Source organism: Chenopodium quinoa, unplaced genomic scaffold, assembly GCF_001683475.1.
Source record: "Chenopodium quinoa cultivar QQ74 unplaced genomic scaffold, ASM168347v1, whole genome shotgun sequence".
In the NCBI taxonomy this organism is placed as follows: Eukaryota; Viridiplantae; Streptophyta; class Magnoliopsida; order Caryophyllales; family Amaranthaceae; genus Chenopodium; species Chenopodium quinoa.
In genome coordinates, this window is record NW_018742487.1 from 284937 (window position 1) to 312107 (window position 27171).

General features: G+C 33.7%; 1 protein-coding gene across 1 annotated transcript; it reads right to left on the minus strand.

Moving 5' to 3' along the window:
* Positions 1-1053: 1053 nt before the first annotated feature.
* Positions 1054-27040, minus strand: LOC110719800 (Niemann-Pick C1 protein-like). Its single transcript, XM_021898783.1, has 39 exons — positions 26392-27040; positions 24874-24959; positions 24332-24431; positions 23978-24085; positions 23285-23401; positions 22578-22728; positions 21039-21286; positions 20710-20895; positions 20406-20482; positions 20169-20286; positions 18605-18688; positions 17234-17329; positions 17013-17114; positions 16197-16265; positions 15748-15843; positions 15562-15669; positions 13167-13280; positions 12935-13018; positions 12041-12169; positions 10509-10707; positions 10261-10401; positions 10120-10163; positions 9456-9539; positions 9167-9235; positions 8967-9043; positions 6400-6469; positions 6094-6243; positions 5836-5901; positions 5575-5719; positions 5382-5446; positions 5208-5273; positions 4870-4963; positions 3590-3626; positions 3418-3475; positions 3201-3311; positions 3043-3110; positions 1973-2039; positions 1818-1886; positions 1054-1249 (listed from the first exon to the last, which is right to left on the minus strand). The coding sequence occupies exons 1-39, from the start codon at positions 26434-26436 to the stop codon at positions 1166-1168; spliced, it is 3882 nt and encodes a 1293-aa protein (XP_021754475.1). The 5' UTR covers positions 26437-27040; the 3' UTR covers positions 1054-1165.
* Between the last annotated feature and the right edge of the window lie 131 nt (positions 27041-27171).

Sequence of the window (27171 nt, forward strand, 5' to 3'; positions counted from 1 at the left end):
CACTGATTAGTGATTAGTAGTAAGTGCCCAAGTGGGGGAAATTTAAGTGTTAATTATGTCATTTAATTAAGTGGTAATTATGTTTAATTAGTGTTCTCATATGGCCACTTGATGTATAAAATTGTCACTGAGCAACTGTTCTCGACATCAGTGATCTAGGGAACCTCTTTAATTATCATACTATATGCTATCGTTACAAAATATCTAAGAAAATAAATTATTCTCAAAAGTTTATCATGCAGCCGAAAGAGCCTCATTACCCCTAAGTGCAAAGCGTCACAAAAGGGTGGTAAGTGCACTTTGCTAAAGATACTCAAAATGATTAAACCTATAACAAAATTACTCTTTCAACTATGGCGATGCTTAACTTTGAATATCTAATTGTATTATTTGAGATTAAAAATATAAACAATATATGAAGGTAAAAATAATAGAAATATTATTGGGGAAAAAAAAAAAAAAAAAGCAAAGCCGTACTTTGTAAAATGTATGATTTGATTTGCAGGCCTAACAAATTAGAAAATGTCAATACAAAAATATAAATCATTTCTACTTTAAAGATAACTTTTTCTGAACATTGTTCAATTATACTCTATTTGTTCCTTTTTATTTCTGGTTTGTCTGTTTTCAATGCACACATCCACTTGACTACGTTGCATCTTATATAAATCGGTGAATAGTCAATAATTTTGTTTCTCTCTTCAAATAAAAGATTCCAAATGGAAAAAAATACATTGAAGGTTCAAACTTTTCTCATTAGATCTATCAAAATAGGAAAGACAAAGCAAACTTTAAAAACTCGATCTAATTATAAATTCGATCTAAAAACATATTCATTTCTTTGAATCAAGTTTTAAATACAGAGTACTGGTTCAATTCCTGTACATTAACCTCATCATGTCAAAAGGTATATAATAGCCCATAAACTCATTGACAAACTAAAGAATGTGAGATGATACAAATAATGTGTCACTCTAGCCTATATACATAGATGAATCATAATCTATGCTCTCACTCCTCTATTCATCAAATTATGGTTCACTTTACAAGAAGCTGCTGTAAGGGTTAATGAAATCGCTGTATGGGTAAATATGGTCTCAAAACTGATTTTCTTTCGTTCTATCAATTATTTTAGAGGGTAAAAAGAATGGGTTGAGTACTCAGCTTAGAACTGTGAAGATGTAGATGGCCGAGCATCTTCGTTCTCTAAGATGAGCCTTGAAGGCGGTCCAAACATGCTTAATAATACCTGCAAGCATTTTGCCAATTGAAAATTCAAAATACTAGACTGTTGATATGGTAAAGGCAAACTTAAGCCACTCTTCTGTGCAACAATCACATCATTTTCAACTTTTTTGTTATATTATACCGAGCTACAAGATGATCCATTTGAACCTTCAAGATTATCAATGCAATTGACTCTTTTTCTAAAGGAATTACTCTTTATGATTTTTGTAATGTGAAAATTTTGTGGAGAGAAACCGAAAAAAAAGGGAGGGAAGCAGCCAAATTATGATTTAGACAGACAAGACTCAGAAAAATCAGAAAGGTTTTATGCTCAATAAGTCGCCATTGAACAATGTGTGATTTTGTTGTAAATTCCCATCTTAATAAGAATATTTTATTACGGTTGTACTAAGCCCTTAGCAAAATCAACACAGCCTCTAGGCAGTGATGGTCTAAGAAAAAAAAAATTGTGTATCTGATATCATTAAGCCAAGAATATAGATTTAATATCTAGCCATGTAGGAACAAGGACCATAAAACAGGAGAATATTGGCTTTTTAAATAAGAATATATTCAGGAAAACAACTCACAGGTAAAAATATTAGACCATGTAGAAAACCAAGGATGACTAGAGCGAGGTACATCTGGAAGTAATAGACCTGCAGAATAGAAAGGTTTGTAGCATTAAAGCAAACAGACTAAGCAAACTTTCATGTTAAAGAGAAACAAGTTCTGAAACACATACTACAAAGACTTGTGATCTGGCGAATGCTAGAACAATAACACCAACTAACTTTGTTAATGTAATTCCACTGCAAAAAAGAAAGCAAAGCATTAGGAGATAGGACATTAGTTACTAATACTACAGGAGATAAATCATAATACATATAATATAATAGCAAAACAAAGCAGAAAACTGGTTTTTTACATGCTAGATTTTTTCCCATCATATGGCATGGTTTTGCCAGGCAACGCAGAACCAGGAGCTAACTGATCTAAAGTTATTACCAGTGCTACCTGATACTCCAATCCCTGCTAACACCCCCCCCCCTCCCGCGGGGAATTTCATATTAGGAATGCGTGCGTCGTATGCTGGATCACTTTTGGGCTAATATAACATGTAGGTAACGTATTGCAATCTCGTACTCATTTTACTTACCAAAGTGTACTACAAATTACATATTACACAACCCAAGCTATTACTTATTCACTATAGAAAGTAAAAACATGTAAAAAGTCACATTTCCCTCATGTAATTTTCTTATAGGAATGACAATTAAATTATCTGCCAAAACAGTATGAATGAACCAATACTCCCGGTCACAATTTAATTTTCACACTTTCCTTTTACACATGTCCCACTTTAATTGTTACACTTCGTTTATGGTATGGATCCACTGATATTTTACTACCTCCCTCTTCCAACAATCAAAAGTTAAGGTCCCAAACTCTCATTCAATTAAAAAATTCCTCCATTATCTCCCATCAAATATGCTAATCTATTAAAATATAGAGTGATAGATAAGCCACCAACTTATTGCATAATATTAAGAGCAAAGCTTGGTATGACTATTGAATTGGGACAGAGAGAGTACCATGATATATCTTGTTATTCATGTTTTTTTTTTTTTTTTTTTTTTTTTTTACAAAAAAAAAAAAAAAATCAGCCTCTAATTCACACAAACATGACCACCACGCCTGAAACATTCTAGAGTCATATACTTAGCAACAGCCAGTACTAACATATATGTCCCACCAAACCGCCATAACAGTGAAAATTCGGGATCAAGACAGCTTATATATTAGATGTAAAACCTGAATACAGAAGCCCCCATTGTACCCAAAGCCTCCTTCATACGCTGATCCCTATTGCCACCGCTTACCTGCATGAAGAAGCAGCCAGAAGGGCCATCAGAAACTTCACAGCAAGGAGACATAGATAATCAGAAAATGAGAATGAAAGAGATATTAACCATGAAAGCATGAGTTATGTGCACACAGAACTCAACAGCAATTCCAACTGACATTACAAGATTAACTACGGAAACTGCATTAAGTTGGATTTTCAAAATGGCCATAACCCCCTGAAAAGTATTAATCACGAATCTAATGTGAGTATAGTATACATGCTCATAAAAACAGTTCACAAGCATATTAACCTGAACAGAAAATTGAAATTTAGGAATTTACCATTAAATCTACAACTATCATTGTTATAACAAGTAGAATAATCAGCGAGCTCCATATGCTACAATCATCAATACAAGAAAACAAGTAGAGTCAGCATCAATCTATCAACAGAAGTTGAGAACAGAGAAGGGGTGGGGGAGGGGGGAGCATATGTTTCACAACATATACAAACCTCCAAGTAATAATCAGGCACACAACGAAGACAGCCCCTGTTCAGTCACAAAAACAGCATTATTTGTCGTGAGAAGGAAATAAACAAAATTTTAGACAGAACAATTTATGACAAGCTGGGAAGAAAGTCAGTAAATTTTAATAGACTCAATATTTCTAGTTGAAATAATACCTTAGCAATATAAATTATATCTACTGTTAGGGAAGGAAATCAGTAAAGTTAGAAGACTAACAATATTTCTAGTTGAAATATTAGGCAAAACAACTTATGATTCATGATTTTGAATACTTTTGCCGATCTTTATAGCTTAAAAAAGTTTGACTTTCACGCTTGTCAACTTACAACTTTGACTATTCATATCTTCAATTATTAATTAATAAAAAGTAAAAGAAGTTAGAAAATTTGGTTAAATAATCCCAGCTTTAGGCCATTTGTTTTTAATAATTCCAACTTTGAGTTACTTTTCAATAATCCGAACTTTGGGAGGGTATTTTCTCATTCAACAAGTTGCCAGGTGCTTAAGTTGTTTAAATCTATTCCAATCAAGTAACCACTAAAATACTTGGGTGGAAGTATTATCATCTTAAATAGTATATAGTGTATTTACAAGAGAAAACTGAGTTAAAAAGTACCTTGAGCTCAGATAGGCCGGAGGGATGGGGGTTGGGGGCAAAGTTTAAGCTCTTGTTATTTATCCAACTTCCAGAAGTTTTTGGATAAAAAAAAAACCCCAATTGTAAATACTCCGTAGCAGTTGATGTTTTTTATTTATTTATTTATTGAATAATTTTATTTTATTTTTTTGAAAGAAGTAGCTGATTTCTAATAATAGCGATTTGGAACATCTGCAAGAGGAAATTTTCCTGTCTCTCTGTCTTTGTTAATCAGTTACATCTTTGATAGAGAATTCTGCTACTTTTAGAGTATTAGGCTTCATCAAGGCAAGTTTTGGAAGGCCAGAAGATCGTCAGTAGGGGAAACCAATATGTGGTTCATGGGAGATAGAATAACTAGGCACTCTGTTTCAGTTTAATGTTCTATACTGAGATAACATAATAACACACCCACATTATAAAAATTAATCAGAACCAAAGAGCATAACTTTTAGGATATAACTGTCAAAGCATATTTATGCAATAAGGCGAGAGTAAAGGTGAGTTGATTTTTTGTCTACATGCTCCAAGATCTAGATTGACAATATGAAGACCAGTTGATGAAAGATTTACTTTGTCTGCATAATATATTGAAAATTACAGGAGCAAATGCAACATAAGACTAACCGATAGCAATTGCAAGGTTTACCAATGCTGTACTCCAAATATCCAGGTATTGCTCAAAGAACATGTAAAACACTGAATATGGAAATACTTCCATCTGCAATAAGAAAAAAAAAAAAAGGAATAAATGATGAAAAGAACAATAGACCCACAATTATAGTGTTCATGCAATCCATTGATGTTTTGTTAGTACAAATTTTGCTTAACAGCAAAGTGAAGAGGGAGAATTAAATGAATTCAAGATTTGATTTCTGTAATAGATAGATCCTTATGCTTGATAATCTTTGAATACTTAATCCAACAAAAAATGACGCAAGACTCAGTAGCACCAAAGATATTACCTTTAACGATTTAGAAATCTTAGAGGTGAACTCGCGTGCTTCCCTCAGTGCATTGACAAAGTCAGTCTGCACAGTATGAATGGCAGATATAAGAAAGACAAAAAGATATGCAGTGGCCAAGTGATTCGAGTCAGAATTATATCGATTGAAAATTTGAAACTATTATCTTCGTACTTGTTTGTTGAGAGGGGTGTGGTAAGTTCGAAATTCTGAAGCCTGAATTACACCACTTTCATATCCTGGAAGTTAAAAAAAAAAAAAAACAGAAAGAAAGAAAGAAAAAAAATGTTAGAGCAACCAATTTTAGCAGCTCCACATCTTATTAAGAGCATAAATGTTTCCATACTTCATATTTTTCATAACCAACCTTGCAAGTCTACACTGTTTGTATAGGCACCATGTCCTCCTTTGGCACAACTAGCAGAAGGTAAAGCTTTAAGGAACCATGGAAGCTTGTTCTGAAATTGTGAGGTAGTAGGGCGATCATCATCAAGATCTGAGTGAAGAAAGCACTGCATATAGCCAACATATAGATAGTCGTCATAATCTTATCTTAGAAAATTAAGAAAGCTAGATGTGGTTAATTGGGCAAGGCATAATTTCATTTTCTCAAATTCAGATAAAGTACCGTGGTGCAATCTTTGCACAGTTCACTGACTCCACATGTAGCTTGGTCTGAAGAGCAGCAAGGAGGCTGCAGAAAAAATCCAATTTAGTGTTTAAAGTTAGAAACATTCGACAAAAGAGCATAGTAATACTTAAAGAGTCCAAGAAAGTATCTGAATTAAAATTCTAAAATTTTGGATTTTGTATATGTTGATCTAATGCTCCAGTTCCAGGATAACTTGCATAACATCTAATTATATGAACAATAATAATAGCGCACCTGGTCGTCAGGTGGACAGTAACTTCCATTTACAAATTTTCTGCAGCAACCAAAAGCTTCAGGAGACATCCATACTAGAAAATCATCAAGCCATGACGCTGCTGGCTTGGCTATGTAGCTTGACTCTGGACTTAAGGATAATCTGGTAATCTACACAAACAGAGGACAGGTCAAGTCATACAAGTGTAACCACTGACATTGTGTTGAGACCAACCCCAAACAAAGATACATAATGTAAACAATTATCCACAGATATAATGAAAATTAAGCCAGTGCAGGATTACAATTTGCAACTCCAAGGCATACCTCATTTACAAGAGAATTTGCATCACAGTGGCTGATAGAGCACAATTGATTTGTTTGCCGTGACTCAGAGCTGTGAAGTTGGTAAAAATTAATTACATAAATTGAAACAAAACACGAAGCTAGAGGAGCCCTCTCAAATTAGCAGATAATGCTTTAAAAGCTGCAATTGAACAATCATACACATCAGCAGCAAAATTACCAAAATAATTTTTTCTAACTCAACCTAGATAATTGTATCTTGTATTTCAAAAGATATTAAATCAACACCATTAACAGATACACTGTTTCCCTGGAAACTAGGAGGGGGGAGGGGGAAGAGAGAGAGAGAGAGAGAGAGAGAGAGAGAGAGAGGGGGGGGGGGTTTGAATTGAATTCACAGTTCAAGTGACTTCCCTTAATGGGCTTAATCACACTTGCCTTAACTCCCCTCACACATGTCTCTAACTGACCTAAACATCAGGGTTTCCCTAGGCCTCTATAGTCCAAACTTTACACGATCTCCCTGTTTGCTCAGAGTAACAATTTCTATGCTCATAAAAACTATGGGCTGATCATTTCATCAATCTCTACTGTAATCTACTGGACATATATGGATGGCATTTATAAGATATCTTATTGGCATAAAACTAAACAAATTGTTCTATCTTTTATGTAAGAGTAACTGTTTGTATCTTATTCTTAATCACCCTTTCCCTCAGTATTATTTTATGGATAAGTAACCTAATGTATATAGTTACTAAAAATATAGATGTCTCAATTGTTATTGTTCAAAGTGAATACAGAGAATAATCTCCATTTGATGGTATATAATTACACTGTAGTTCTATCAACCTAATGTATATAATTACACTGTAGTTCTATCAACCAAGATATAACTTTTTCACACAAGTACCTCAAAACTTCTGTGGATAATTTGCTAGGCCTTATTGTCCTACTTTCCATATGATGCAAACTTTCTTCAACATTATTTCTTATAATTATGTTTATATAAAAAATAAAATTAAACAATTCATGGATTTACCTATATTACCATTATTTCTTGATATCAACCCAACCCCCGAAACTCTCCTCCCTCCCTTTTTTATGCATCTCTCTTTAAAAATATCATTTGATTTTCACTCCCTGTCTCCTGTAGACTAATATTATCCCGTTTGCCTTCACTTGAATTATGTTACACAAAAGCTTACACACTCAATATGGAGCTATGGCGACTTTATTTGCTGCCTCTGTTTATCTTACAACATTCCTTTTTAGCATTTCTGGTATTTCTTCATTCCACTGCCATACCATGTTGCATGTCCTCTTGCTAAATCAAAATCATCACAAAATTTCCTGACCCATACTTTTTATCTTTTTTGCAACCACTCCAATTTTATATTGCATCGCCATCCTATTTTCAAATGTCTGCAGTATCTTTTCATTTAAGTCAGTCTGAAATATTTCTTCAAGATTCTAGAACTTTATCTTGATGCAACTTGGTAACTTCTCATCTTACTCTTTGAAAATTTGGTCTAGCACTCAGTAGTGATAAACTTTTAATTCTTAATATCCATTCTAGATTCCAGAACATTATCTTGATACAATTTAGGAAACCTCTCTGCTTCCTCTTAATTTCATTGTCAAGCACTCACCAGGGATATCTTAGTAGTCCTTACATCTTGTGCCATATTGACTAAGAATGACAAAATAAGATGTCAAGGAATCCAATACTGCATTCTGATTTTATATCATCATAACCAAATCTTCTAGGCACATTAGCATCCCCATCTGCTCTCACTCCAATATAGCCATCAAACTCTCCTAGGCTACTATCATAACTTTTCATCAATATAAATACCTTGAACCAGCTTGTTTAGAACACTTCCCAAAACTCTTCTTGATTTGTTCCTCCAACCCTAGCTGCAGTAAAGTAACTAAATTGAATTTCTCAGATCCTATCACGAGCTCTGCAGACACCCTATAGTAGGTACTTTTAACCTGCACCACATAATTACAAGTGTCCCTAAATTGATTCAAATGCCAATATTATTGGACGCCTTGATTTCTGATCTCTTTTACCTTTTCTTCTACCTACTCGATCAATTGAGTACATGCTATATTAATCCAATGTTTTTGTGAATACCTCTCATAAGAGTTCCAATTCAAGATCCAACATGCAGCTTAATGGTATCTGTTCTTCCATGATTCCTAGAAGTCTAGAGGACAGGCTTAAGCATTTCTATTAGTGGACAAAGTCACTCCGTGCCTAAAACTTATACGTGTAAAACTATGACAAAGCAGATAGTTTGAAAGGGAAAAAATGCAAGTAATCAAGCAAATAGAAAAATAACCATTAGAACACCTACTCAATGAAATAAATAGATAACTAGACAATAGGAGCACAAATAATCAGACAACATGTTGGCACAAATTACTAACTTATGATAATTATCTTTCTTAAAAATGAAGCATATTGTTAGGGAGAAAAAAACAGTTAAATAAGATAATGCTAGAAGTCAAATATATAACATGCCCCAATAAAGTTATAAAGGGCCACAAGATGTGAGACCAAAGAAAAGAGATGGTACCTATAATTGTAGTCCTTCACCACAAAATATACTGGTGGTCCAATCCTGAGAAAGTCTGAAATATTTTTAAAATATCCCTGATAAAAAGAACCACCAGAAAAGAGTTAAAAATTTTGAGCCTATGGCACAGCCTCCATATTCCACGTTTTTTTTTTTTAAAAAATATGCAAATCCTGGGCATAAATAATTCAAAATTAGACCTGAAGATAGGAGTCTCTCGGAAGAACGATTTGTTGCTCCAGCCCAGGTTCAATCCTGGTGCATAATGTCTGCAGTGCTTTCATGGTCAGAATCTTTAATAAACCAAAGAACAAAGAAAACAACAAACCAAGTGTGCCAGTGGGGTTTGGAGAGGTCAAGATATCTAGAGAATCTCTTAACCAATTTAAACTAAAGAAGAGGCTTAATAATTAATACAAATGGGACAATGGGAAAACAAAGAATCAAAGATAAGAATCAAAGCATATAGCCTAAACAAGAGCAACTTACAATGCTGGACAATGCCATAGCAACAAATACTGAAACAACCAGTATTTTCACTCCCCAAAGGCTCAGAATTGGTGCATGGACATCCTAATAATAATGCAAAAAATTCACCACATTAGTGCATATACAAACAGGCAAAAGTATGTAATGTATATGAAGAGATACACTGAAAATGGCAAGGAGCATACTGTAATTTCACATAAAGAAAGATTCCTGATTTTACTCAAGGAAAAGATTGAACATGAGTTGCTAGAAAATGGAGTTTCATGTTTCATGGATTAGATTCATGCTTGTCAATATCGAAGATTTCAAGATTTCCAATATATGAATGTAATGAATTATCCCTAAAAGTTACATGATTTTTATCATTTCAATGGAATAAAGTATAGTCAACACTCAACACATATTTTAAAAATTGACTGAGCCAAAAGTGAGGGAAGGGTAAATCTCAGTTATTTTAAGGACAAAGATAGCATGAAACAGACATGTTCCAACTACAAGAATACAAGTTTTAACTAGAACAGATACAAGTTTAGAGTAAGTCAGTCCAGTATAGAATTCTCAATGTCCATTCAATACTAAATGTTTCTTCATCAATTGTTGAGCAATAAAAAGTGTTATACAGCTTATACTAGCCTCAAGCTTCCATCTACATATATATGCGTACCTTCATATAACGAGCAAGTAATCCTGGATTTCTTTGACTAATCCCTGCATTTTTACAAATCCACACAATACAGTTTAATCAAAGAGGGTGTGAAACAAAGTATGGAAATTCAATACCTAGATAATAATCAGCGGCATATACCATTGTTTGAGTCCTCGATAGAAGATGCCTTCTTGCAAGGAAAACAATCAACTCTATGCTTTTCAGTCCTCTTAAAGTCAAATACTATCAGTGCAACAAATGCAGTAACTTGTAGAAGGAAGTCCAGCAAAACAGCAAGAGCTTCAAAGAAACAAGAAAGGAAAATAACATTCAGCAACATAATCCACTAATGTATTACTAATAGAAGAAGTCTTCAACAAAGATTGGAAGATAGAGGAGAGAGAAACCTGCAAACATGGAAAACACACGCACAGCTGGCATTGGAATGAAAGTTCCGACTGCAAATGCTAATACCTCGGAGAGGCTAGCCAGTGAAATAGATGGTCCGACTTCTACCAGTGCATTACTTATGCGTCCCTCTAAAGGCAAATCCTGTGGTTGTCTCTTAACGGTATTAACCAAAATGCACATGTTGTCCACCCCAACCTAGTAATTAGAAGGCAATTGTTGTCACAATGATAAACTTACCCTAAGAGTGCACAAAGTTTGAACAAATGAACACATTAAGACATGAAGTTTACACCAAACCTACTACAAGTTCAGGAGATATGTAAGGCATTAGCCTGGTACAATAGTACGATTTACTGTGTGAGGAACTACCAATATGTTAAAAACTTTGGAATCAACTGCCTAATACGACACCTACGGATTTTGACGCTTAAATAAGCAATGATAAATAAATAAACAATTAAATAAATAAATAAATAAAAATAATTAAGGGTAGGAGACAAGCCGAAATGTGGTTGAATGTTAATAAATGGATAGAGAGAAAATTAGAAAGACAAAGTATAAGAATCGTGAGAGAAAAAGAGTTGATGTGATCGATAGAGATAGAAAGACCCAAAGCACATTTAAAACCTCATAGACAGGCCGGCTATTGGGCTGTGCAAACAGCCCAACAGGGTCTCATTTTATTTGGGGCCCCAAAATCTGAAATTTTAGATAGTGTATATATATTTCTTAAGGAGGTTAAATTGTTGAACAAGTTGGCTTAGTTGGTAGTGCATTTAATCCGTTGGGTGTCTCCCTTCCACCAAGTTATTTTTTGAATCCTTTCCCCTTCACTTTTTAGCTTAGTTTTTTTTTTTTTTTTCCCCTTTTTTTTTTACTATTATTTTTTTTCGGTTATACCCTAATTTTCCGATTATTATTTTTTCTTTATTTGGTGTTTTGATAAATGATTTTATTTTGTTAATACCCTTTGATAATTTTAATCTCTGACTTAGTTTGTTTTTCAATTTTTTTTTTTGTTGTTTATACCCTTTGATAATTTTCAACTATTTAGCTGTATTATTTTAAGTTTTAAGTGGATAAAATGTAGCAATCAAAACTTCATATTTTTTTTTATAACACAGGGCCCCCAAAAGTTTAAGACGGCCTGCTCATAGACATGCAAACAGTCCCCAATCCCCATGTGAGTCTCATCCGACCACATGAATTAAATCTTGACTCAATTAGAAAAATCATAGGCTAATGGGATCCTCATGGATAGGGTGTCTTGTATTTTCATGAGAAATTTGTCATTAGAGGGAAAGAGATAGCATATAATGAAACCTTTTGTCAATGACTCAAGAGTCAAGATTAGTTTCCTCCAGAAAAATCCTACAAAAATAATGTAAGGCATCCTGTTGGAAACATCTTATTTTGGTGAGCAGAATAGCTTCAGTAAATAAAAAAGTCAATGACATATTATCCCCATACATTGCCTAAATATAATATGCTATAAGCAGTTATACATCGACAGAAAAGTAGAACTTACAGCCAAGACAAGGAAAGGAATGACTTCCATTATAATAAGTGTAGATTTTACTCCAATAGCACTGAAAAATCCAACTGATCCAAGAACAGAAAGCATGACCAGCATGACTCCAGAAAGCCCAAGCGATACCTGGAATCTCCAACATTATGCATTTTCAATAATTCAAGAAAGAAAATGAAAGATAAAGGGCAATATAAGTTCAATCTGCAGCTCAAGTAATACATGCCATTTAAATATAGCTAAACAGCGCTTTGAAATTTCCCAAAAGTGAAACTAAAGAAAGAAACTACACATATTGCAATTAAGGCACGTAAAACACGCGCGAAGCGCACACGCACACAAACAGAGATGAAAGATATGAGAGTATATATCCCTGATACCGAGGTAGAAGAGGAGACTTTTCCTCATCATCCAGATCAAATTGTCACGTAGCCACAATTAGCAGCCAAAATATACTTCGCAGATCAACTGAAGCACATTTGATCAAAAGTAATAAGGGATATGAGAACTACAGGTAGGTGAAAGACAGCTTTACAAACCCTTAAAACCTTTGGCACATGGAGAGTATCGAAGCATAAGGAATTATCTAGTATTATCTGCTAAAACAACAACTTGGAAATGACCATGCAATTGAACAGTTTGAAAATTCAATTTTCAAGAATAATCTTGTTGAAATTTTCGTTGGGTTTCTAGGATTAAGGCTCTAAAACTGTCATTGTGTTGTAAGAATTCTCTGATATACTTGCTCAAGGAATTATTTGTATCTGTTTTCAACATCTTCTTTTGGGAACAATCAATCAACACAAAAGCAGCACAACCTCACATGGTACTATGCAAATTAAAAAAGCAATAACCCAATCAAGTAAGAGAAAAGGTGCAACAGATGAATCGTACCTTAGACGAAATAAAAAAGGAAGATAATCGAGGTTTGTCCCCCAGAGTAAGTGATATATAAGCAAACATCACAAGATAGCTTATCTGAAAAGGATTTTAAAAGAAAAAAAAGTTCCAAGTCATTATAAACGTTACAGTATATTGGCTACTTTCTTGATGATACAATTGATAGTTGTTTGTGACACCGCTTTGATATGAATCTTATATAATAGAGAGGAAAAGAAACACTTTCCACAATAGTTATGACGTCCGCAGTGCTCTCTCTCTTCAGTTCTTCTTCAATGGAACTTTCCGATGAAAAAGAGAGTGTTAGGTTTTTAGCTTGAACCATTTTCATTATCTCATCCTGTCACAAAGAGTCAACAATCAATAACAAAACAATGAAACACAAAAGCAAAAAAAAAAAAAAAAAAAAAAACAAGGTTTATATAGAAGCAGGAAGGTCAAATTTGAGACATGAATAAGCTACACCAATTATTTTCAATTTCTGTGATGCATGAGTAACATGACAGTGGTTATAATTTAAAGCCCGTTCTTAACATTTTTCATCATTTCTTAACAATTTGGCGGTTAGCCACATCAACATTTCAGCAAATTTGTGAAAAATAGTTCTTGGAAGGGTTAGCTTTCTAGCCTCTTCTTAATGTAGCAAGAATTGTGATCTAAATCCAGGATATGCAATAAACTCTCCCTTAAAATCAAACACCCTTTCACGGTGATCAAGGGACTCACATATAGGGTAGAGAAATACCCTGAATATTGAAATTTTGAAGGGATGAGGAAATATTATTACAACGCAGAACCACCTCTAGATATACCCCAAAAGGGTAAACCATAACACACCCAGCTACATGTCATATCAGAGGACAGCAGCGATGATATCAATAATATTAAATCTAGGGGCAGGCACAAGAAACAACTAACTCAATTGAACAACTTGACCACTCATTAAGGTCATACTTTCTATATAAATCCCCATCCCTAGACCAAATGACATCACTATACGACCCTTTCTCAGGGAAGCTATCTGTCAAAGAATAATAAATTTGCCAACAGGAAAATATCTATAGCACAACACCCCACCACAAACCCCCACCCCCCCCCCCCCCCCCCACACACACACACACACAAAAACCCAAACCAATTACTTCCTACCTGATGCTCTTATAAACTATGGGGAGAATGTTCTTCTGACTAATCCAAGGTAAATTCAATGAATACAGAAAACAACAAGAGCTGTTTTATGACTTTGCTGCCCATCACCAATGTCATCTTGCTTCCAAAACTTAAAAAGGTGACTTCTGAAGTCTCAAGTCCAGCCATGTAAACTTACATTTGAACCAAAATTCCAATCTAGGTTCAAGTCAAATATGGAGCTCGAATAAATAGCAAAATTTACCCAGGATTATATTTCCATAACACCCAAAGTTAACACAGAATTCTGAAGACTGCGTCAAATCTTAAGTATTGCATAACAGATACAAAATCTTAACTATGCTTCTACTTATTACTATATCAAAATGAAACTGCCATTTATCTCTACTCACCCTTTTGGGTATTTACAGAAACTTGCAATACGTTAACACACCCGCATGCTTGAAGTTATCCACAAACATGTGATAGTTGTAAAAATTTAACACACATAACCACTTTAGCAGATATGGTTGCATTTAACAACTACCGAGCAATTTTTTATGACTTCTATACAGTTATGTGAAAGTCAGCATACATATCTTTCTATGAAATTTAAGAATTATCATTTCATATTTTGAACTTCCTCTGATATATATTTAGCGATCCCATTGAGGCCCTATTCTGTTATCTCAAACAAGATAAGTTCTAATAATGCAAACAATATAATAAGTTCAGACGAATTAAGTATGGCAGTAATGGCACATTGATACTAAGTTATGACAAAATAAATTCTACTACAGCAAATATAAATTCAAATAGGCTTAAGTTCAAATTATACGAAGTATAAGTTTAAACAAAATTAGTCAAATAAAAATTATAAAATACAAATTTAATTTCCTCAACAAACACCTTTATCACTTACGTCATTTTTCTAAAGCTACTCAATTACTGTAGCTACAGAAACCAAGGAAAATAAAAAATAAAAAAACGGAGATCATGCATGTGAGTACTTTTATGATAGAGAAAAGAGATATAGAGAGTAAGGAATTTATTAAATATAACTGTGTCCCATAAAGTAAGGTAATGAATGATTAAAAAAAAGTTTCCAAAAAAGGAATATAGTAAAATTGAAGAGAACTTAGAAAAACGGATGAAAAAAAGTGTAGAACTTGGGGAAACGGAAGTAGTATCATTTAGTCCAACACCTTTGAAACACAATTTACAACAGCAGGAAGTTTCTTAACAACCCTTTTTCGAAGAGAACTGTCCCAAAAGAGGCCTTGTTGCTTTGATAAGAGGGCTGAACCAAATTTGAACTCGTCACATCTCTCATAAAAGACATAGACCCTTAACGTGGGACAAAACACACATGAATGATACATCTTCCATTGGAATGGGCTATTGAGCTTCAATAATATCATTCAACAGTGATGAAAATTAAAAAAGTTGAAGTTAAATTTTACGATAATTTAGAGTAGTATTGATATGCTAACCTTTGCTAGTTGAATGAAGGCCCTTTCCCAAGCCACTGCCCTTTTTGAATCATTGCTTTCTCTATCAATTGCATTGTTCACTGGATAGGTGACTGTAAACGCAGAAGCCTAAAACAAAAACAAACAAAAAAAAAATTAAAATCCATTGCATGCAACAGGAGAAATGACTAGCACTGCAAGAAGTACCTCAGAGTAATTGTTTCCAGAATAACCACCCAGTGCGGTACTAGGATCTAGTGGAGCTTTGAATGCACTCCTACAATTGTCTGCGGTAGAATAATGCTGCAAAAGGCAAATAAATGGTGTCAACCTATATGTTTTTCCAGTCAATCTTGAATTTCACTTCATAGGTGACAGCTAGAAAAGAGAAAATAAGTCAATGATGGAATTTCTCAAGCTTATTAAAAGTTGTATTACATTTATGTACAAAGTTCTGACATACCCCGTAAATATGGTTACCATAGAAAAAAATAATTTTCTCTAGTATAAGATTGTACTAGAATGTTCAATCATTAATTACTGTAGCTCAAATTTATACCTAAGAGAATTCTTCAAGATGAAAGAAATTCTGCAAAAGCAGAAGCAAAATAGTATATAATTCTGAACAAACCAACTTTCAATGGGAAATTACACACCTCAAAACAGTACTGAATGTGATCCACTCCACCAAAGCTATCAAAATTGTCAGCATTCATTTTGAAGTACTGGCATCAAAAGAAAAAGAAACAAAGTATATGAGAATTAAAGTCATAATAGCTATGAGATTCTAGATGAAATACTTATGGGAAACCAGCCAATGTCATAGCCTTCACTGAGCATCAAATGCAGTTAGCATGAGTGCATGACTTCTTGCAGACAGCTAGGATTTATAGATCAGACATCAATTTCATATGGCAGACTATACAGTATACACTAACCGGGTGAGTTGATGAAAAATATGCCATTCGAAGTATACAATAAATTAAGAAATCCATGCACAAAATTAAAACAGCTTCATATTGCATTTAGCATATATAGAACTTTGACAAAAAGACATGGCATTCTATAACGTGGTGTTTGTCAAAGAACATCACTATGCACAAGGTACAACCTATCCCATTATAATTTCCTAGATAGAGTATCGAGAAAATAGGAGAGCACATTCTAAGTGCAATTAGAAGACAAAGAAAGAGAAGGAAAGAATATGAGAATTCATGGAGACTTGACCACAAAAATTGCAATCCAGTTGGCCCACATAACATTCTTTTTCTGTAGTTCCTAAATGACAAATGAAGACTTCTCATTATATGGTATATTTTAATTATTGTCATTATACACCTTTTTTGAATATATATATTGCCTCAAAATCATTCCTTAGCCTAAGCTTCTCAAGACAGAGTAGTAGAATAAATGGAAGTCCAGAAGTTTGTCAAATCTGAGAATGTGGGTTGAGAAAAGATAAACTGATTTACCTGTAAAATGCTCTGAGTGGCACAATCTTGGCCAAGTGGTTTATAACAAATGTCAGTTAGAGATATTACTGATCCCGAAAAGTTGGCTTGAATTCCATCAACCTGTCACGAAGGGAACTATTAAAAAAAATAGAAAAAAAATTACCAAGTCTTAACTTTGTCCATGTTAGTAAACTAGTCGACAGATTACTTCCTAGAAATAGATAAAGCACCAGGCTTACCTTCTTCTGTATTTCAAAAAGTAATTTGATGTTATCCTCTGTCAAGATACTAGGTGCTTTTCCATGTCCTCCATCTGGAATTGTAGCAATTATAAGCTGCAGGATAAACTAACAGATGTTATTCACACTTTTCAACATAACGTTTTATATAATGATAAATATCAGAAACTCTAATGTGAAATCAAATTGATGAGGGGGCATTTGGTTCGCATGATATTGGTTTCAGGTATGAGTTTAGAAAGATAAAAACCTAGACCTGTTGTTTGGTTAGAGATTTCTTCTATTTTAAAACCCACACCTCAAACCCATACGGTATGGGTTTTTAAAACCCTTGGGGGAAGCTGGGTATGACTCATACCAATCATGCAGGTGTCAAAATAAAAGATTGTGTTCATTCCTAAACTAAACTTAAACACATGGAATAAGGAATCAAGTTCCAATCCCATAACATCCTAATTTCATTCCTCATTCCAAATTAATACCATCTACTGTAATTTCCAATTAATGTAAGGCCTTTTAATAGCTCAGAGAAACTTACAAGAGATAAAGAAAGGACCCAAATTCCTCTATATATTTACAGCTCCAAACAAGAATGATATTGGCAAGAACTATCAGATAACATTAAAAAGATTTCTCCAATTCAATTTAAACAGAAAGGCAGAAACGATATTGGAGTACGCACAAGCTCTGTAAAATGTCCATATTCCTCCGTCATACAATGAAGAGAACATCATTTCACAACAATAATTTCTGATCATGGTCTTCATACATGCATTGGTGTATTCACAAATTAGTATTGCATATAGTTGCCGGTCTTTCCTTCTATTTAAGTGTTCTAATATTTGGTAAGATATTGGTTTGGTTTTCCCAATACAAACAAAGGAATCAAAATAATAAAGCAAACTTTGATACATTCTTGATGATGAAGAAAGAATGTCAAGAGTGCAGCAGTAGCAGCGAAAACACAGATCAACAACAACAACAACAACAAAGCCTTAGTCCCAAAATGATTTGGAGAGTGAAAACAAAGATCACATAGCAGAAACACAGGCTGATTTCACTACATGTCACGACACTTGATTCTATATTAAGGTACTCACTACTCAGTAAAAATGTTTGACACATGCCGTATAAAGAAAGGAAAACAATATTAAAAAATAGAAAGGAAAAAAAAAAACACATCGTCTACAAGTTATTAAAAATTAAATGAACTCAGGCTGATTTCACTACATGTCACTTGATTCTATATATAAGGTACTCAGTAAAAATATTTGACACATGCTGTATAAAGAAAGGAAAACAATATTAAAAAAAATAATAATAAAAAAAAAACCACATCGTCTACAAGTTATTAAAAATTAAATGAAGCACCTGTTCAATTCTGTAAAAAGGTGCCAGATGGGTATCAAAGAACTGTTTTTCTTTTGCAGCCCTGCTCCCAGGCCCGACCCAAAGCTGAAATTGAACACATGTGTAAGATTCTACAAAATCAAAAAGCTGTAGTATATAATTAAATCAGTGTGAACATTCTACATAAATTCTCTGCAGACTTGGCCTGAAATGTAACCTTTGTCCTGAATGATTTTTCCCATTTTCATGTACAATCAGAAATCAGAATACGTAACAAAATCCAGTTTAACAAAGCCTCAAATCCAAAAGAAGGGACAATCTTTGTTTTTTGGTAAACACCATTTTAAAAAATTTTACATTTCCATTAGACAAAATAAATTGATCATTCCAACAAGATAAGCACTAAATTTTCCTAGAAAAATCAAGAATATTTTCTCACCACATTCACTAAAACCTATTTAAATTTTCAGCTGGATCGGAAAAAAAAAACACACACACACACACACATTTTCAACCACCCACATGCTCCCAAATGTTGATAGTCAAATCTCAACAAACTTGGCCTAGCCTATGATGGCCAATGTTTCAGCTTTTGATAACAGTAAGTCAGTAATGTATCAACCAAGTCCTTTTCTACTTTTCTTATAAAGTAAAAGGTCAATCAATTGCCTCTCCAATAAAGAAGAAAATCAAACCAGCCCCTATCATACTGTACAGGCAAGGTCACCAAGAGCCTTTTGCAACATATGGATGAGGCTGCAGTCATCGATATCCCAAGCCCATAGTAGAGGCCGCTCACACATTGGACTTCCAACAATCTGGAACCATCCCCATCTTTCATGATTAAGAAATGTCAAAGCAATTCATCAGGACAATGCAGCATAACCCTTCTAGTTTTGTGCTTCAAATATCTTTCTACATGCATAAAAATTCTTACCACAGGGATAAGCACAAAAAGTCTCGCATAGTATAACTTCAAAGATCCCCATTATAGCACTGCTGAACTGTAAAACCAGGCTTCAATGGCTACGAACCACAGTGTCGGGGGTTCGAAGCTAGCTCTGGGTTCCAGTGGCATTTCACCCCTTCCTGCTCTTCTTCTGTAATATCATGTCTCATGTGCAGAATTCCTAAAAGTGTCATTGTTACCGCCTATCTTGCTTCTATGTTCATGAGGTAGGTGTGCCATCCAACTAGGCGTTTGCTTCTGTCTAATAATATTTTGTCTCTCTCCATTTGAGTAATCTACGCTTCTAACTTAATTGTTCTTGGATTTTTGCTTAATTAATAGCTCCACATAAAAGCACATTTGCACTTTATATCTCCCTTTATTTCCCAAGAAATATTTAATCACTTGATAGTGGAAAATTTACAAAATATATACATGTTGAATTTTTTTTTTCTTTTTCTTTTGTTTTTTGGTTTTTTTTGTTTTTTTTTTTTGTTTTTTTGGCAAGCAAATAGGCACCTACATATTTTGCCTCTTTCATCAGAGCATGTTAAGCAACTACTAACAATTAACACAGACATAACAGAACTGGAAGGAGCAGGACAGTAGATGAATAAAAACAGCACAGAAGGATACCTTTTCAGGACGTGTCTCAACTCTTAAACGGACTAAACCTAAACAAAGAACAAGTACAATGGCCAATGATGAAAAAAGAACAAGAGCAGGTTTCCTGGCTACCCATGCTCCATATATCCTGAAAGCCATATGCCATAGAAGAAAAGAATTTTGGTAACCAAAATAGACAACAATATATGTAACAATTTTCCGTATCAGAATTTGGCCTCAAATGTATACACATAATTTTATACAAACCTATAAAAGTGTGACATGTATCCTTGAACCAATGAAAGTCTCGCCTCACCAGAGAGTCGAGCTCTGTCACGAAGAATCTGAAGAGAGAAAATCATTATACCTCTTAAACAAAAAAGATATTGACAAGTGGAGTTTTCATGCTCACGTGTATAAGTAGAAAAAGGTTAAGCATATCAGAGGATCCAGAAACTTTCTCAACTGAGATAGAAACATAAGCATAACAAAAACAGTTGTCCTATAGAATAGATCATAGGGAAGGGGGGTACATTAACAAATCGACAAAAGCTTGAACAATGGCACATACTGGCAGAGGAAGGTCTCCATCTTTCTGGTCTGTTGATTGCCTACCATCGCTACTAGTGGCACTAGCCAGTGGTTTTGTTCTCGAAACAGGGCTCATTTTTCTCTTCTGATGAACAAACCCCCATCCAAGAAAAACAGAAAGCGACACAACAAATACCACTGCTACCACAATATCACTGCAATTTGCCTACAGTCATCACAAGCAGTTCAAGATGAATAAGTGTTTACTGCAGTGATCATAAGAACTTAATTCAACTGGAATATTTTTGTGCAGTTTGTGATACAAAATTCAATTGGTAGAAATTAATCCAAATATGTAAATAATTTCACCTTCACAGAACCCATTTTAATTGAACAAGTACCGCTCTTGCTGATGGACGGAGCTGCTGAATTAGAGCATGTAGGAGATGAAGGACAGTCACCACAAGAACAACCCAGCAAAGTGTCACTGCATGCATAAGTAGATACGTTCATGGGACTCATCCCTGAAGATTCAGGTACACTAGAAGTGAAATTTATAGCATATGGTGAGCCAGGCACATTAGGGCCCACTTGTCTACCAACAAAAGCAAACCACCCTGCAGAGAACAATCAAGTAATAAGAATTTTTTTTAAGAAAATTAGCACTTAAATCATAAATTAAAGGGATACTAGAACCAAATAATGCAGCCAAACACTACATACCTTTCTCTGAGCAACAGGCTTATTTAAATAACATGCTAGTATGTTAGGGTTCTTCAACATAAACCACATTTACTTGGCCCCTTTTTTTATATTATCATACTGGCCATTGTAATTGACCATCCATTTGTATACTTTTACATGTTCATATCTTGGGGTCCGCATGATGACATTTTTGTTAATCATCATTCAAAATAATTTATGGATCCAAGGACAGGATGGACAAAGGACAGTGGCTAGTGCAGGAAGCCAGGAAATAGAAGATCATTTTTTCCAAATGGAAATGCGAGGTTAAGCCCATAGTATTATACTATCATAAAACTCAAATGCCTTTCCTCTGAAAATTTCCAGCAAAAATCTAGAATTATTCCCATCTAGATTTGTAGATACAAGGTGTTTTGAGATACTCCCGTCTATCTATGCAACAGAGCAATGAAGCAATCTAGAACAAAATTTCCAATGTTCGTTCTCTGATTTCCATTTAAAGTAGTTCTTGTCTGCTTTACATAAAACACTTTTACAAGTGATTTTGCAAAAGGCTAACAGGATATCTAGCTAAGTTGAGAAAATCCACTCCTATGATCCCAAACTTCCATAAAGCCATTAGCAAATCTCTATGTTGAAAAATTTTCATTAAATGCATGAAAATTCAGTATTTTGGGCTGTAAATAGAAAAGGAAAGTGAAGACATATTATCCCATTTTCTTGAAACTATTTTACTAGAATTTCCTTTTAACACTACATTTTAAAAAAGTTAATATGTACTCTCTTCATCCCCTTTTGTTTGCCCCATTGGGGTAAAATTACTTCTAATAATTTTGTTGGGTAGAGTTGAAGAGAGATAAAATTGATGGAACCAGATGTAGAGAATTTGAGAGTTAAGAGGTGGACTTTCGTGGTCATTTATATTATAAGAAAAACCCATAGAGAGTAGAGACAACCCAAACTGGGAAAAACTTAAGGTACGAAGCAAATTGTATTAAAGATTCATGCTGACATAACTCATGAATATAACTTAAATTTCCCCTTTGAACTCTTTACTGATTCCCAGCCACTCACACATCCAACTAATTAACCAATACTCCAGTATAATCATCACAATTGCATGAAACAAGAACTATTATTAAGGAGAATAGACTACACAGAACAATTTATTTGTAAAAACTGTTTTTAACAGTTAGAATCAACCTTTAAAATCTTTAGCACCACCAGCAACAAATTCTATGGCTCGTGTGTTCATAGTACCAAATTTCACATCCTTGCACGAATTGTACAGCCCTTCACCAAAAGTGTCAGTTACATAAAATTCAATTGCGTCCACAGTCAAACTGTTATTAACCTGAAATAGAAAAGATATAAGGCCCAGCTCTTTAAAAACAGACATTCTTGGATACGATTTGCAATATATATAATACAGGAACATGACAATAGCTACATGAATTTTGTTATAAAAGTTATTTCCCTTCTCCACTCTCAGTCTCTCACTCACTATTTCCTAAAGTCCCAAACTCCACAATTGATAAAATATCTGAAAGTGCTGATCCATCAAACATATAAGATCCACAATTCCACATGCACTTCTCCCCCCCCCCAACACACACACAATTGTACTATGTCTTTAGACTCTTGGTGCAAGGAGTTATGACGACATCAATTTTTCCCTCCTTGTAAAAAAAGGTGTATACTGGCAAAGCAAGCAACTGAAGTTTCTTAGTAATTTGCTTTGATTATTAAGAATCTTTTGAGCGGATTAGCAGACTTTCTGCCAGCAGCATTTAGCATTTCACTAAATTATTAGAAATGGATACAGAAGTTTTAATGTGAGAACTCTTTGGGAACATAATGGTAGCATTCTTATAAAGGATATAATTTTAAAAAGGTTGCAGAACTCTCACCTTTTTAGTAGAAGTAACATTGATGAATAAACTCTGATTAGGAGAACAGGACATTTCGCAAAAGAAATTCAAAAAATTCCTTAAGCACGCTGGACAGCCCACAAGCAGGGGGATTGCCTGACAAAGATGTCCACAAGTTATCAAGCAAGTAAAAATGATATATTTAATTTTTTTTTAAATAAAGAGGGCAAGAGATGCATAAATGTGAACAGGTTTGATTTGGCAGAATCATAGTTAGGCCAATATAGCAAGATAAAGGTGTGAGTTAAGCTGAACATTGGCATAGTGACTTGCACATTGCACCCAGCCCACCTTCAACACCCTGTGTCCCTGGCTACAAACAAAAAATTTGAGGAAATCTTGGCACGTTGACATAATAATAATTGCAAGAAGACTAGAACAAGGCAAGTATTGGATGCATCACTTTAATTCAAAGTTAACAAAATCATGCAGCGGCAACATCTCTAAATATCTACGTAAGGGTTTGCGGAAAAAATCCAGGTTTGAAATTTTCATGAAGATTTCTTGACTATTGTATGAGCAACCCTGGAGCTGTCTTTGAATCAAAAATCTAATTTGAGAAGCACACCCAACATACAAGAACTTGAAATTTTGCAAATATACATTATTCTATAAAATGCAAATATGAAGATTTGAGATTGATTTCATAAATAAAAGCTATAGATATCTTACTTGCTGGACTTGACTCCTTAGTGTATCAAATTGCTTCTCCGTACAACAAACATTGCCAGTAATTGTGGGGCACAAACTTTGAATCTTTGAGGACAATAAGCCATCCGGCTGTAAATCATTCAGGAAAAGGCAAATATGATTACTAAGGAATCTCATAAATAATGACAATCAGCTGATAATAAAAGCTAAATTCTTCCAACAGCTCCTATGATATGGGATGTCCCATACATGACCCTAATAGGTCATGGAAATAAGAAAAACAAATTGCTCAATATGCATGCTTCAGCTTCAATAAAGCTGAACAAAGCTAAAAGAACAACCAGGTGGCTTAGTGGCACAGTAAGGCCTCAGTACCTTCACAGCAGGAGCATTTAATGGACAATTTAAAACTCTTCCATCACTTCGTGCACCACATATGTCATACATTGCACATATACCTGGTGCATGCCTCACCCTGACAATCAGAAAGCATCAGAGTAAGTCTCATCTCTCATTGTACCAAATAAGAGTACAGCATTATGTAAGGGTGCAAACTGCAAAGCCAAAGCACATATTTCAACACTTCATATATCAGTGTGTATCAGTTGTTTGAAAAGGGCATACAAAAAATGTTACTAGCATGCAATGTAGTACTTCATGTTTTAGATTAACCAATCACAGTGATTGAGACCATTATTACTACTACAAGACTTCCCACATAAATTCATTCATACTAGCTGCATTACTAAAAGACACGATACAAGCCACATTTTTGTTGGGTGATAATAATAGCAATGTATAAGATGAACCAGCTTCCGGAGCAAGGTTGTTTATTAGGACCGCCATTAACAAAAATTTTACAGTCCCATCATCATCAACTCATACATTTCATGCTCATAAAAACAACAGACTTATACCCATTTGTGTCATTAGACGTCAAAAGAAAGCGCGTATTAGATGATTTTGCCTCCGATGCAGATGTTGCTACTCTTGGTAGTAAGACCTGCACAACAGAATTCATTGTGCTAATATTAATATTAATTATAGAACAAAACAGCTGTATTAAAAATAAAATTTTAAAAAAAAAATAATTAAAGACCAGACTTTTTCTGAAAAATGATTAGAACATGCAAAAAGAACAGTAAAAGTTAGTCAGGTCCACTTTAAACACACCAAAAGAGTAAACATTGTTGATAGCCTCCATAACACAGAAAAAATAACTTCAAATTTTATTTTCACACTTCCTCCTTTTTTTTTGTTTTTTTCAGTTTACACATTTTTTTTATCACGTTTGTCAACGCACAAATTTTACGATTTATATGTTTGATCATCAACATTCTAAAAGAAGTATAAAAAGTGGATATAAATAAAATTAAAATTGAGATGATTCAAATAAGCTCCCACATGACTATGCTACATCGTAATTATAAATCACAAAAGCTATTCAAAGTATAGTTGGTGTCAAAAGCTTAAATGTGTCATTAAAAAAATAAAAAAAAAAATAAAAAAAAAATGAAGGTAGTGTTTTGTAGTAAAATGAAAATCTAAGTTCAAATTTTATAACTCGAGCAGTGATAAATCTATCTCTGAGATTTGAAAATTTGTCGAATCTCTGAGACTGGACAACAATTTTATAGTGTGAAATTCAACTGTCTTAGTCATTTTTTTCACATTATGACAATGAAAGTAGTACGTATGATTACAAATTTCTGTCACGCCCCACACTAGTTAACAAAACCAATCAACATTACTATAAATACTCCTTTACTTTCTACCGTTATTTTCTGGGGAAGAAAACAAATTGGACCAACTTTCCAAAAGTTAAAATAGAATTTTAACAGCAGAATTTCATGGTAATTTTCACAAAATGACAATTTGTAACAAAAATTTATAAATTCAGCTCAACTACCTACTTAATTCAGTTAACAGCAATAGATTTTATATACTAAAACAAAATTAAAAAAAAAAATATTTACATAATTTCTAATTATAGAACAAATTTAAAACAAAATACGGAGTAACAATAATCAAATTTAACAACAGTGAAAGGCATTGATAAACACTACTATTATTTTTAAAAATAAAAGAAAATTTAGCAGATAAACATGAAAATTGATAAAAAAAAACTAAAAATAGAAAAATTCAACACCGCAAACGCAATCACAGCTAATTACCATAAATTGACAGAAAATCAAAATTAAAAAATTCAAAAACATATCAACATTATACTAAAAAAATACAGCAAAAATTTTTTGTTTAAAATAAAATCAAACATTATGCAAAAGAATTTCCTGCAATCTTATAGGAAGTATAAAAAATCTGCATATAATTTAAATTCAAACACATAATTGATAATTCAACATCAACAATAAAAAAGAGATGATAATAATAATAATAATAATAATAATAATAATAATAATAATAATAATAATTACCTGGAGAGAGAAAAGAAAGAAGAAGAATGTAGAACGAAACTCCATTAATTTCAAAATCTCTGAAAAACAGAGAAAGAAATTAAAGAGAGAAAGTAGTGGTAGAATAAAATCAGAGACGACGTCGTAGAATGATATGTATTCTCTGTAGTTAAAAAAAGAGGAGAGAGAAAAAGAAGAAGAAGAAGAAGAAGAAGAGAATGGAGGAGAGAGAAAGTCAAAACGCCATTAATACAAGTGCTGTACTGGTTATATATAGACTATAGTAGTAGTACTCCAGTATGAATGAAGGAATGAAGAGAGTGGTGCTGTATTTGTAAATTGATGATGACTGTTAATTTTTCTCTCTCCACTGAAATTGTTCGGAATTTGGTGCTGTTTTTTTTTTTTTTTTTTTTTATAAAAAGAGCGTGCAGGAGGAGAAAGAAATTGTTTTGAGGGGTTGGTGATGATTTTACGATTATGGCCTTGCTTTCGGTTCATTTGTCGGGGTTCATCACTTGCGATTATTTTGGGTTAATTTTGGAGGGATGGTATATTGGTATGTACAGATGGTATAATTGAATAATTGTATGGGAAAACTAAAGAGGATCGATCTAGTCTCAAAATTGAAGAATACAAGTATTATTTACTCTCTCCGTTTTTAAATATTTATTCCATTTTTTCTTGCGTGAAGTTTTAGGAGAAATTGAAAAAAGTAATAAAATATGGAGGTAGTGAAGTAGGTGGAAAAATAAAAAAATTGTAAAAAAAAAACAAAAAGTAGTTGAGAGAATTAGAGAA

Excerpts from the sequence above, each read along its gene's own strand:
- LOC110719800 (XM_021898783.1), bottom strand. The coding sequence starts at position 26,436 with ATGGAGTTTCGTTCTACATTCTTCTTCTTTCTTTTCTCTCTCCAG. Across the intron at positions 12,170-12,934 it reads CCTTTTTTATTTCGTCTAAG|GTATCGCTTGGGCTTTCTGG; the intron begins GTACGATTCATC and ends TGGAGATTCCAG. Across the intron at positions 1,250-1,817 it reads ATGGTCTAATATTTTTACCT|GTATTATTAAGCATGTTTGG; the intron begins GTGAGTTGTTTT and ends AAATGCTTGCAG.